General features: G+C 43.9%; 1 protein-coding gene across 1 annotated transcript in view; it reads right to left on the bottom strand.

Moving 5' to 3' along the window:
* Window positions 1-1,470: 1,470 nt before the first annotated feature.
* The window catches only part of Tacr1 (tachykinin receptor 1), a 162,717-nt gene continuing 151,394 nt past the window's right edge, over window positions 1,471-12,793 (bottom strand). The window contains exons 3-5 of the mRNA XM_005329393.4: window positions 7,706-7,856; window positions 5,940-6,136; window positions 1,471-4,621 (exon numbers count right to left, since the gene is read on the bottom strand). Of these exons, the coding sequence (XP_005329450.1) occupies window positions 4,330-4,621; window positions 5,940-6,136; window positions 7,706-7,856 (640 nt within the window). The 3' untranslated portion in view covers window positions 1,471-4,329. The remainder of the gene's footprint in view (window positions 4,622-5,939; window positions 6,137-7,705; window positions 7,857-12,793) is intronic.

Below are 12,793 nucleotides of genomic sequence, written 5' to 3'. Positions count from 1 at the left end.
ATATCTTGTATTATTTGTCAATCTATAACTAGGGTGTAATCTTTCCTCAGCTAATAAGTACTTGTCTTTTCATGGAGTAGAGTGAGCATACTCCCTCATCATGAATTTGGTGTTTTTACTGCCACAGATGTCTTTGATGGTGTTCTACAGCTTTAACTCATCTGGGTGCATGCAATGAATTATGATTTTATTCCAAACTTGTTTCTCATTCCCTGGCTGTCTGTGGATCCTCCAAGGATTCATCTGCTTCTTACTGTGCTTGGAAGTTCTCTAGTTTATTTGCCCCTCTCTCTATAAACAATTTAATGTCTCTCCTTTTTGTTCTGAAGAATAGAGGGTTAATGATTTCTTCTGAGGAGATTCAGATTAATTTTAATCCTCATTAAACACATGCGTGCATGTGCACACCCGTACACACACAATGTTTTACATATGCTTTGAGGGGATCTTGACTGGGGCTTGTGCATTCCTCCAAACTTATCCAGGGACTTTGACTTAAGATGCCTTAATATAAATACAAGCACCTTTATTTATTTCCAGTACTATGTCGGATAGCTGTATCTATGTTTTGCTCCAAGCTACTCTCCCAAAGCCTTTATATTCTTTGTCACTGTGAGTCTGTTGTCATTTGTTCTCTGGATGGTGCCATCTGCAGGGTGAGGTGCTATAGGAGGAACAGGTGGCCGGGAATAGGAGGCAGTTTGCCAGGGCCCCCAGTGATCACTTCTGATGTTTCGAATTTGCCAGGGTTTCCTGATGTGTTTTCAAACACAGAGGACTGGACTGAAGCTGGGGTAGCATTGTGCAGCTACGTGGCACTGATCTGCCTTCAGGAGAGAGTGGGTGGCGGGGAGTGCTTTCAGCTGACTGCTTCCAGCCACAGGGCTTCAGATCCACCAGAGTGTTCAAGAGCAAACCACCCTACCCAGAGAGCTTCAGCCCCTGGCCGAGCCTGGCAGGGTGCTAGGCCTGGTTATTTCTGCCAGTGTGGGAGTTCTCTCTGGGTAGTCTCTGCACACTGTTGCCCAGCTGAGGAGCTGTCCCACAATCTGGAGGCTCCTCCTGCTGCTTTTTCTTAGGAGTTAGATCTGTGTATCGATCTGAAAGTATTTCCCTTGTCTGCTCCTGCTTCTTTTTGTTTTTATCCCTTATCTTCCCCTGAGCCCACCCCTCCCCAGCTAATCTCTTGCTCTTCCACTTCTGCCTTTGTGTCTGCTTCTTGGATTACCTGAACTGACTCAGCTCTATTCCCAGGTGACATTATTGATCACAAGTCATACTCCCACTTCACTTCCCAGATGTCAGCCTGGAGCAAAGTTCCCAGACCTTGCCAACCCATTTCGTCACAGAATCTGGAGTTTACTGGATGTTAATTCCACCTTTGTAGCTATGCAGGTTATTATCAGCATCATCTTGTTCAGCCTCTTGTAGGGTGTTTCTGTTGCTTAGAGAAGAGACGAAGGCACGAGATGATCAAAAACATACTTTATTTTTTATAGAGACTCTTTCCAGGATCCCAGGTAGGAAAACATGGAAACCTCAGGAATGACCCCTCTCCATTTACATACTTCTCCCCTAAAATCAGGCCAATGAGGTCAGCTCCTAAATCCCTTTTCCTGGGATCCCACTCAGTCCTATCTCTTAGCATTCTGGTGGGGGTTCAGGAACATAAAGATTCTTGTTATCTAGTTCCTCCCCAAAGGCCCCCCTCCCCACCACCAATTACTGTGAGTACATAATATACATCAGAGCTCCTCCCTGAGAGAGAACGGTGACAGGGAGGAGATTGGCACAACACAGATAACACATCCACAGCAACTGGTTTCCACATTTTGGAAGTCACAAAGACGGCCCTGTGATGTCTCCTATTCTATTACTACTGGACAGGTACATCAAGCAAACATACTTAGGAGGTAAACATTTGGAGATAAACACAGGGTGACATGTGTCTATAATAAGAACGAGACCCATGCACAGTGCAAATCATGGTGTTCCTCACACATGGGAACTGACAACATTTTTATAAGCTAAATGGATGTTGGAGAATGAGTTGATGGAAGGCTTGCTGGCACTTTGAGGGAATGTTTAACCTTACTGAAAGCTGCCCAAGTCTATCTCACACTTCCTTTTATGCACAGTGATGACTCCATTCAATCACATCCCTTTAGATCCCCTGGATGGACTAGTGGTTCTCTTTGCAGTGATCTCAGAGAACTCTCATTGCAAAGGCTCTCTGAAGGCCACAGCCTTTGGCTCAGTTACCCATGGTAAGTATGGTTTTTAAAAATCCTGTGAAGAGTCTGCTTCCCAGATACCTCCATCCATACTAGGCAGCCTGGACTCACTAGGACAGCTGAGCCAGGAATGGCAAGTCTGGGATAAGTCCCTTTAAGTGTGGAAGGAGCTGCATGTCTCCAGCTCAAGGCAAAATCCAGAGAAAGTGCTTAACAAATCATTGTTGAATTCAACTCCAACCTTCTCTCCTGTAGATGGGATGACCCCAAATCCTTGATACTTTTTTCTTAGGTACTTTCCAGAATCATGTTCATCCTTTACATCCACACAGGGCATGATTTTCCATTGGAAGCATGACTAGCTGCCTTTTGTTGCTCCTAAATCTTGCTTTCCATTCATGGATCTGCATTGAGTTGGCTTTACTTAGTTTATTTAAATCTTCCCATGCTGCTTCGCAGAATATGGTTCTCAGGTTTTTCTGGCTTCTGCTACTGATATACAACTAACTCTCCCCAGGCATGTCCATACTCTTGTAGAGTTAGAGCCAGCAGGGCTGGTGGAGGTTGTAAAACCTATGGGTGGTATTATTCTCCTCTTCATATCATGAATGCAGCCAACGCACATCCATTATTCAAACCACAAGGACATTCATGAATGTTACATGAAGTTTCTGCTTCCAGACACATCTGGGCAGGATACAGAAATGCTCACCTGCTGGAGACCCCAAAGCTGCATTAGAACATGAAGCATTCAGCTCATGGCTCTTGGCAGACTGACTTTCCTTTAGGGTTGGTGGGTCATTCTATCTCTTATAGAGAGGAGACTAGAAAAGCTATGGGGGAGGAAGGAAGATTCAGACAATGAGGAGAATGCAAGGTGCCCTCTTCCAGAAGCGCAGTTGCAGGTGCAACCTCCCTGCTCAATAGGCATCTGAGCGTGCACTTTATGCTAGCATAAAGTCACAAATTTGGGTTTGTGCCTCTGCCTCAGATACCAAAAGGCTAGACACGAAGCCCACTTGTTGTGTTGTTCTGAGCTGTGGAATTCAGCCCGCTAAAGCATGCTGGAAAGATACAGGCTTTGGCATGGACCCTTTTGCTCTGTCAAAGGCCAAAAACTTCCAGAAGGAACGTACTCAGGGTTTCAGGATACCTGGAGAATGTCTGAGATGGATATTTACATGTTTTAGCAGTTGCTGCCTCTCTAGGAGCTGGGTATTAGTGCTTCTACTCTTTTTGAGACTACTATTTTTTTTTTGGTAAAATATACAAAACACTTATACAATCATTGAACCATGGCACATTAAGATTCAAAGTGACACTTAGATTATTTAGTTCAGCCCCATTGCTTTGCCAATAAAGAAAGAGGCTCAGATAGATTAAGTCTGGCTGGGGTCTCTTGACCCTTGGTTGGTATAGACCTTAGATGGCATCAGCTGACATATTCTGCCCACCATGGACGCTCAGGATGGTCACTGGGGACACAGTGCAGAAGAAACTGAGGCTTTCGATCCTGTGATGTTCAAATGAACCTAAACATTGAGATGCCGATAGGGGCAGGCATAGGTCTTCTTTTCATGGGTGCTGAGAAGATGAGGTTAGATCTTTCATTATGTGGCGCCTTCTTTTGTTCATGCTGTGAAGTGAAGGCTAGAGTGATGTGAGCCACGAGCTGAGGGAGGCTAATCAGAGCTTGGCTGAGGACAACTTTGCTGGAGCATGACAGAGGCGCCAGGCAAACAGTCCTGTTGGATCTGTTATTGCACTGCAGAATTCATCCTGAAATGAGCACCCACATGCAGTTGAAGTTATCTCTAGAATCATGGAATAAACTGGAAGGTAAAATCTAGTGCAATATTTTCATTTTACAGGCTCAGAGAAATTCAGATTTGCTTTGGGTCACACTGATGGGGGATGGCAAAGATGGAAGAATCCAGATTGACTTTAGGATGAAATGTCTTCCCTAAACCATCTGATTCTTCCCCCAAAGCTCTGATGTTCAGGTGTTTCTGATGGTTTCCAGATCAAGGAAATACCCATGCATGAGAGAGGCAGAGCAAGGATGGTGGTGGCTGCCTTGCTAAGGGCCTGCCCTCTAGGACAGCATATTGGAGTAGAAGCTGAAGCTCTCTGTCATGGTCTTGGAGTTGCTGCGAGAGGAGCCATTGGAGGTCAGATCCAGGGATGAAGGCGTGGCCTTGGGGCCTTCCTCGGGCTCCTCCTCGTGGACTCCCACCACTGTGGAGACAGTGGTCTCCAAGCGGCTGACCTTATACACGCTGCCCTGGGTCTGGAGGTACCGGGTAGATTTCATTTCCAGCCCCTCATAGTCGCCAGCCCTGATGAAGGGGCAGCACCGGAAGGCGTGCTTGAAGCCCAGACGGAACCTGGAAGGATAGCACATAAGGAGGTGACCCCGTGGGGACAAACTGCTTTTCAAGGGGCCTCCCACCATTTCATCAGCTTCTCAACACAGGGCACTCCCAAGTGTGACTGTATCTGATTATTTTGCAGGTTAATGAACAGCTGGAGAGGCTGAGGCCCAAAAGATTTCAGGGTCAGCTAATCATGTTAAATCTAGGACCAGCACCCATGTTCATGTGCAATGTACGTCTTTATCCACGGTGGTCCTTGAGCTATGTATGCTCCCTCTTCTGGTGTGGGGTCAGAAGACTTTGGGCCAATCCAACATCAACCTAAAACCCATCAAGTATTTACTGGGTACACCATAGTAAGCTTACAGCAAAGCACAATGCAAGACTCAGTCCTTTCCCTCTAGTAGGCCACTGACTGCTAGAGTCATGATCCTTGGTCACGTCCCTTAGGTATGCCTCAGTTCCTCTGTTTGCTAAACAGAGAGAATCCACCTTTATTTAATACTATGCAGGGAGGTTTACTCTAAAAAATTTAGGCAGGTCATCAAGCTCTTAGGGGAAGGATGTTTCTGTGAGTAAGACTAACAGAACCATTTGGGCAACTTTAAGAGAATGTCTTTCCTGCTCTCTGTGACCTGAGTGTCTCACTCAGAGAAGGCTTTTCCCAGGCTGGTGACTGATGGAGAGAAGGCATTTTGTTCCTTCCCTTCCTGTCTGCTCCCTTCCCTACACAGAGGCTGGGGTGGTGCCCTGGATGAGGTCTAGCATCCTGACCCCATTGGGAAGCCCTCTACCGGACACAGTGCATTTCCTATTGCTGAGTGCCATTCCTGATGGGCTCTCCCTTCTCTTGCTTGTCTGAGGTTGGTTTCTGCTGTGAGGATGGCTCCTCCAGGCCTCGTCTGATCAAGTGAGGGCAGGAATCAGGTCTCTGAGGCCCTGACTTCTTTTTGCTTACCCTACCCTGCTGGAAATGCTGGATGAAACCGGGGAAAGCTGCCCGGGCTGTAAACTGGGAGAGGATCCAGCTTACAGGCTTTGTTCACTTACACCAGTCACCAAGGTTTCTAATCCTATGTTGCCCCTCTTCCCCAGCTCAGTTACCAGTTTTTAAAAATCAGAATATCTCACACACACAAATATAGATTTCTGGTTTCTCTTGAAAAAGAAAAGATAATCAGGCCATGCTGAGCTCACAGTCCTCTGCATGAGGGACTGTGTGATGGTCAGTTTGTTGCAGTCCATACCTCTCCCTCTTGTCTCTTTCTGTGCTCATTCAGCTGCTTGGTGGCTGGTGGCCCCTGGAGAGTGTGGGGAATGGGGTGCTCACCTGTCATTGAGGCAGCAGTAGATGATGGGGTTGTACATGGTGGAGCTCATGGCCAGCCACATGATGGCCAGGTAGACCTGCTGGATGAACTTCTTCAGGTAGAGATCTGGGTTGATGTAGGGCAGGAGGAAGAAGATGTGGAAGGGCAGCCAGCAGATGGCGAAGGTGCACACCACCACGATCATCATTTTGACCACCTGGGAAGAGGACCAGCAGGTGAGACGACATCCTCCTCCTTCTCTCATGGCTGCTTTCCTTCTCCTCCCTCTCCTCACCACAGATGGTGTGATATGGGGTGGGGGGTATTTAGAACATTGCCTTACAAGGAGGAGAAAGGATCTTTAATAACCAACTAAGGGACGTTGGTTATGTGGGCAGTTCTCAGAGGATGGCCCCAGGACTGTCATTATCACCTTCTCTGGGAACTTGTTAGACATACAAATTCCTGGTCCCACCTCAGACTTAGTGAACTGGAAACTCCCAGGCTGGGACCTGGCATTCTATGCTTGACAAACCCTTCAGAGGATCCTGATGTAATCTTGCATTTGGGGACAACTGTGTTATGTGACTCTTCTGGGCAATGGCTGAAGCCAAGGGAGGTCAATTAACAAGCAAAGGTGAAGGGGTGTGCTGGAGAGAGGGCCAGGAAGGGAGTAGCAAAAAGGTGGGCAAAGAGAGGAGCCATGGGCTTGGGCAGGCTGCTGGGTCTGGAGACTGCAGGAGAGGGAGGGGAAGGGCAGCCAGGGTGCATCTGATGTTTAAAGGGATTTAAAAGAAGGTCTTCTGAATTTTGTGTGCTGTGGTATAAATGTTGTGTCACCCCCAAATTCATGCGTTCATTCAGCCTCTAGGTGATGTAGTAGTAGGGGTGCCTTTGGAAGGTGATCAGGCCTGAAGGGCAGAGCCTTATGAATGGGATTAAAACCCTTACCAGAGAATCCAGAGAAACCCCCCACCCCTCCTCCATGGGAGGTCACCAGGTAAGGCACCTTCCACCCACCAACCAGGAGCTGCCCTCAGCAGATACCCCATCTGCCAGGGCCTTGATAGTGGACCTCACAGCCTGTAGAGCTGTGATAATCCATTTCTGTTGTTTGTAAGTTTGCAGTCAAAGGTATTTTGTTATAGTGTCTCAAATGCACTAAGAATCTGGATGACATAAACTTCTTTTTATCCCCAAGAAATCTTCAGTGAAGAACACTACAGCATCCATAATGAAATACCATGCAAAGAAGAACTGAAGGGAGAGAACAGAAAGAGGAAGCTCCTCATATACTGATTTTCAGATTCTTGTGAATTTTAAGTGAAAAATGTGACCACAATATATATTTACTATTTGCATAAAAAAGAGAAAATAGTATATCTTAATTTTATTTATAAATGCCAATATCTAGGAGGGTTAACAAGAAACAAACAATAGTGGTTACTATTGTGTGTATGTATGTTTATATGTGTATGAATGAGTCTATGTGTGTGTATGTGTATGAGTGTGTATGAGTGCATGTGAGTGTATGGATGAGTGTGTGCATGAGTCTATGAGTATGTATGTGTGTGTATGAGGGTGAGTATGAGTCTATGAGTGTGTATGAGTGTGTGTTTGAGTGTGTATGAGTGTATATGTACATATGGAGAAAGGTGGCTCTCTTCCTTCCCTGGTCTGTTACCCAGACCCAGGGCTGTCTTATGCCTGCTGCCTCTGGGTGGCTCTGCACACCAGCCTGTAGCCTGTGCCAGGATGGGTTAGGAGCTGTCTGCTCCTCACTCACCTTGCGCTTGGCAGAGACTTGCTCATGGTACCGGTCAGAGGAGTCCCCAGGGATCTCACTGGCCCACAGTGTGATCCCCACTACGGTGTATGCATAACCGATTACCAGCAGGGGGAGGAAGTAGATGAGCACAGTCACGCAGATGTGGTACCTGCAGTAAGATGGAGGAGAGAGGTCAGCCAGAGAAATAATTGGTGGTTAAGGCTCTGCAGCCACCTTTTCTAACCTTCACTATCAGTATGGCTGAGCTATCAGGCACACTGCGGAGAGGCACCTCAGAGTGAATGGGTATAAATCAGAGAAATCAAATCTCTTTGATTTATGCTTTTCTTGTGAAGATCTATAATGGAGATTCTTGTTCAGATTCAAAAGGGAAAAAAACATTGATAAGAGGGAACTGAATTCAGAGTATACTTATGACAGTTTTGGTTCATGCTAAGTTCATTTTTACTAGCCCCACCCCATCCCCCAAGAAATATAAGAATGCAAACTTATGCTTCATGAATAGAAGTTTATTATCTAGAATAAAGGAGGTAATCGTACCACTCAATTCATATCTGTTAGACTACACTTATGCTCAATTTTACTTGGGATTTAGACCAACTAGTATATTTAAATGAGATCTACCATAATGGTTCATGAGCTTCAATTCATTCTATGAGATATATGGATTCACAAATATCAGTATAATTAATTAGCTTGGGGAAGAGGATAAGATTAGTTCTAGTTCTAGAACTTGGATCCAGGAGGGAAAGCTACAAAGTGTAAGCCATTTCTAAGCCTGGCCTTCATCAATATATGTGCACAGGGAAGCTGGCTGGGTCTTTGAGTCACCACTTGGACGGCAAATATCAACTGACTCACATTTGATTGTGACCCAAGCAAGAACAACAACAACAACAACAACTACAACAACAAAAAACTCCAAACAAGTAAAAAAAAAAAAGCCCCCAAACCTTTCCAATGTTAAATTGCTGAGGTTGTGAGGTTTGTTATGGCAGCATAACTTAGCCTATTTTGTTTAAGGCAAGATTTCTTCTAAGTAGGAAACTCAGACAAGTTTTCTGGATGTTGAGGAAGAACATTTTTCTGAGGGGGTTCATTGGCTTGTGTATCTGGCTGCAGCCTGTTCCCAGATGTGAGTGTAATCGTGAGGCAGTAGCAGTGGTATTACTAATGAGAACAGCTCATGTCTTGGGAGACTCGCTCTAGGTCTGTGCTTTGGTTTGGATGTGGTTTGTTCTTCAAAGCTTGTCATTCTTTGAGCTTGGCCCTTGGTGTGGTGGTTTTATATTGAGATGCTAGAAACTTTAAGCAGCGGAGCTTAGAGATTCTTTGGCCATGAGTGCTCTCCCTTAAAAAATTAATTGATGCTATCTGAGACTAGGGCAGGTCTCCTGGGACTGGATTAGTTCCCTTGAGAAGGGTTGATAGAGGTCAGCCCAGTACCTGTCCCTAGTCCCTCTTCTATGCATGCTGCTTGCCACTCTCACATGCACCTCTGTCATTGTGATGGCATCTGCCATGAGGGCCTTGCCAGAGTTGACCAGATGCTGTTGCTGTGCCCCTGATCTTCCAGAGATACGAGCTAAATAGTGCTCTTTTTCTATAATGTATGCAGCGCTGGCATTTTGTTATAGCAACATAAAACAGACTAATGCAGTCACTGTGCTAATAATAAACTTAATGACAGCATTAGTAGCAGATGTGGTCGCTAGAGTTTGAGTGTTCATACATGGCACAATGCTAAGCATTTTATTTTCATTCTATTACTTAATCCTTAAAGCAAACAATTGGGTAGTTACTATCATAATTTTATTTTGTAGATGAAGAACAACATTTAGAATTTAATTAGTTTGTCCAAATCCACTACTGGTAATGGGATTGGCTGGGATCAGGATGCAGGTCTAAGACCCAAGAACCAGTTTCTTGTTACTGAGGAAAAGTTATCCACAAATTCTTTTCTTCCATTCTGGTTACAGTCTATGTTAATTCTCTGCAATGATTTTCTTCCTTAGGGAAAAATCCTCTTATTCACTCAATTTCTCCCTCTTCCATACTACATTTGCTTTCATTGGTTCTTTGTAAGGCTCACAGTTTTCCCACTTATTTAGTCTCCTGTGAATATTAAAATCTGCAGTTTGAAGATACTTGAGGAGTTCTTAAGTAATAAGTCATTGATTCAGAAAAGCAGAGTGTGAGCTCATCTGCTCTGTGCAGACACCTGCTTCCACCTCAGCAGGCTCTTGAGGTCCCCTGGGTTTTTACCTCCACCAGAACCAATGGGTTCTCCAGTTACCACTTCAGTGATTGCATATAGTATTTCCCACCTGATCTCAGTCACTCCTTCGGGATACAGTGCTGACTGTGCTTGCAAGCACAGCCTTGAGAGACTGTAGGGTCAGGGAGAACCTGAGAACCTCCTAGATGTCCTCAAGATACCTCCCTGTAAGAATGGCCCCGTGTCATGTAGACTTGATACTTGGTGGCAAAACACGCTAGCTGAGCTTCACCAGGCCACTGCCTTTAAGGTTTGAGTGTGATGAACAATTATCAGCTCAGGAGTGTGAAGGGAGGACATTGTAGTCAAGTTGGTGCTCCTCTCCCTACACCACAGGTCCTTACAATCAGGCAGGTCCTAGAACCTCCTGGAAGTTACTGTGGGGTGACTCAGCTACCGTGGGGTGGGCCTGAGAATCTTCATTTATAATACGTTCCCAGGACACATTGCTGCTGCTGTTTCTGGTTCAGACTCTGAAAAAGATTGTCCTGGACCAGTGTTTCTCAACCAAAAATGCACATGAAAACCACCCGAGGAGATTTTAAAATGATCAATGCCCAAAAGTACCAGTTAGAAAATTCCTAAGTTATTTTAACAGATGGTTAGCATGGAGAACCACTGTTTCAGACTCTGGATCTGCAACACCAATGAGTCTTTCTTTGGAACCTCCTTGTTGTTTGTGATTGAATGAGTTCATTAAGGTGTTCATTAGAAACATTCATTTTGTGATGTATCTGATGCTTTGCACTGGGGGCCTTGCTGATCAGGCAGGGACTGCCCGCTCCCAGGACTAGCTAATTCCTAGAGATAACAAATGACTCTCTTGGGAGTGTGCATTCCATATGCAAAATAACAATCTAAACCTTAAGCTTTATTAGGCTCTTACCTTGCAGAAAACTATTTGCCTGCCCTGATTATCCTGAAGCCAGATAACAGACAAGTAGGGTAGCTCCTCCACCCCAGAGCTGCTAAAATTATTCAAGCTGGTCAGTCTTAAACCTGCTCACTCTGCCTCACTAGTTCTTTCCTGAGAAGGCTCATGAAGTCTTTCTTTTTGTATGGGACTGTGCCCCTTCATCTTGGGTACTGCGAGTTATAAATCTTTTTTTGTGTGTGTGGTGCTGGGGATTGAACCCAGGGCCTTATGCATGCAAGGCAAGCACTCTACCAACTGAGGTATATCCCCAGCCCATAAAGTATCTTATTTTTTTTTTCTTAAAGATTTTTTTTAAGTTGTCAATGGACTTTTATTTATTTATATATGGTGCTGAGAATCAAACCCAGTGCATCACGCATGCCAGGTAAGTGCACTACCACTGAGCTACAACCACAGCCCTGTAGAGTATCTTCTTAATGGCAGTTGCATCCTGATACGTTGACCTCACCATACTTAAATATAAAATAAAATCTGCATTTTAAAACTATGAACACTATGAGAACTCATAAATCAGACCACAGGAAAATGCTAAGATGAATCAGTAAATATAACTTATCAACCTTTTAATAATTCTTCCTTTTTCAAAGAAAGAAAAGTCATTTTGTTATTTGGAATCAACAAAATATATGGATTTAATTTCAGCTAAAAAATGTTCTATTCAGGTAGAGCAAGGCTTTCCCATGCTCTAGTAGAGATAATTCAGAAGAGCATAAGAGTAGTATACAGCAATTTTAGTTCTAGGTATAGACACAAAAGAAAAGAAAGTCTTGACTCCAACAAATGCATGCAAACCATTACTTACAATAGCTAAAAGGTGGAAACAGTCCAAATGTCCACCAGTAGATGAATAATAAACTAAATGTGGTATATTCATACAATAGACTATTATTCAGCTTTATAAAAGAATGGAATTATTGCCTGTAATCCCAGCAACTTGGGAGGCTGAGGTAGGAAGATCGCAAGTTCAAAGCCAGTCTCAGCAACTTAGGGAGGCTCTAAGCAATTTAGGGAGATTCTGTCTTTAAATAAAATCTAAAAAGGGTTGGGGATGTGGCTCAGTAGCTAAGCACCCCTGGGTTCAATCTCTGTACAATGCTCCCTCTTGCCCTTGGCCCCGGCCAATACATAAAATAATAGAATTCTGACATATAGATAAATCTTGCAAACATCATGCTAAGTGAGTAGGCCAGACACAATCCGACAAATACTGTGGGAGTCCACTTATATGAAATATGTCATGGAGATGCAAAGTAGATCAGAGGCTACCAGGCGCTGGGGAGAGTAGATAGGAGCTACTATGTAATGGGTATAGATTTTCTGTTTGGGATGATAAAAAGTACGGGAAATGGTTAGTGGTGTTCATTGTACAACATTCTGAGTGTCCTTAATGCTTCTGAATTGTATGCTTTAATGTGGTTAAAGGTGTAGAGTTTATAATCTGTATTTTTATCACAATTAAAAAATTTCATAAAAATATTTCAGCCTACCCAGGATCCCAGATCTCCAAATTTGCAGGCTTTTCTACCCTTGGCTACTCCTCAACACAGCCCCTCACTCTGAAAAGGTAGACTTAATTCTTGGATGAGATTAAAATTTGAACACATGCTTCTAAATCTTTTAAAAAAACACATTAGTTTTTATTTTTTAACTTTAAAATTAAAAAAAGTTTATTGGTGCATTATAATCATTCATAATAGCAGGATTTGTTATATATATTTGTGCAGGTACATCCTCCTAAATCTTGCTCAGAAAACCCCCTATTACTTAGAAATTGCAAACACTCAATCCAGTGTTCAAATGATCAAAAATTCTGAATGAATGTAAGTCAAATGCATGAAGTTCTATCATTATAAAAAAGGAAATAAATACA

This window comes from Ictidomys tridecemlineatus, chromosome 12, assembly GCF_052094955.1.
Source record: "Ictidomys tridecemlineatus isolate mIctTri1 chromosome 12, mIctTri1.hap1, whole genome shotgun sequence".
Lineage (NCBI taxonomy): Eukaryota > Metazoa > Chordata > Mammalia > Rodentia > Sciuridae > Ictidomys > Ictidomys tridecemlineatus.
Note: the sequence above shows the minus strand (reverse complement) of the source record. Positions and strands in the feature narration are given on the sequence as shown.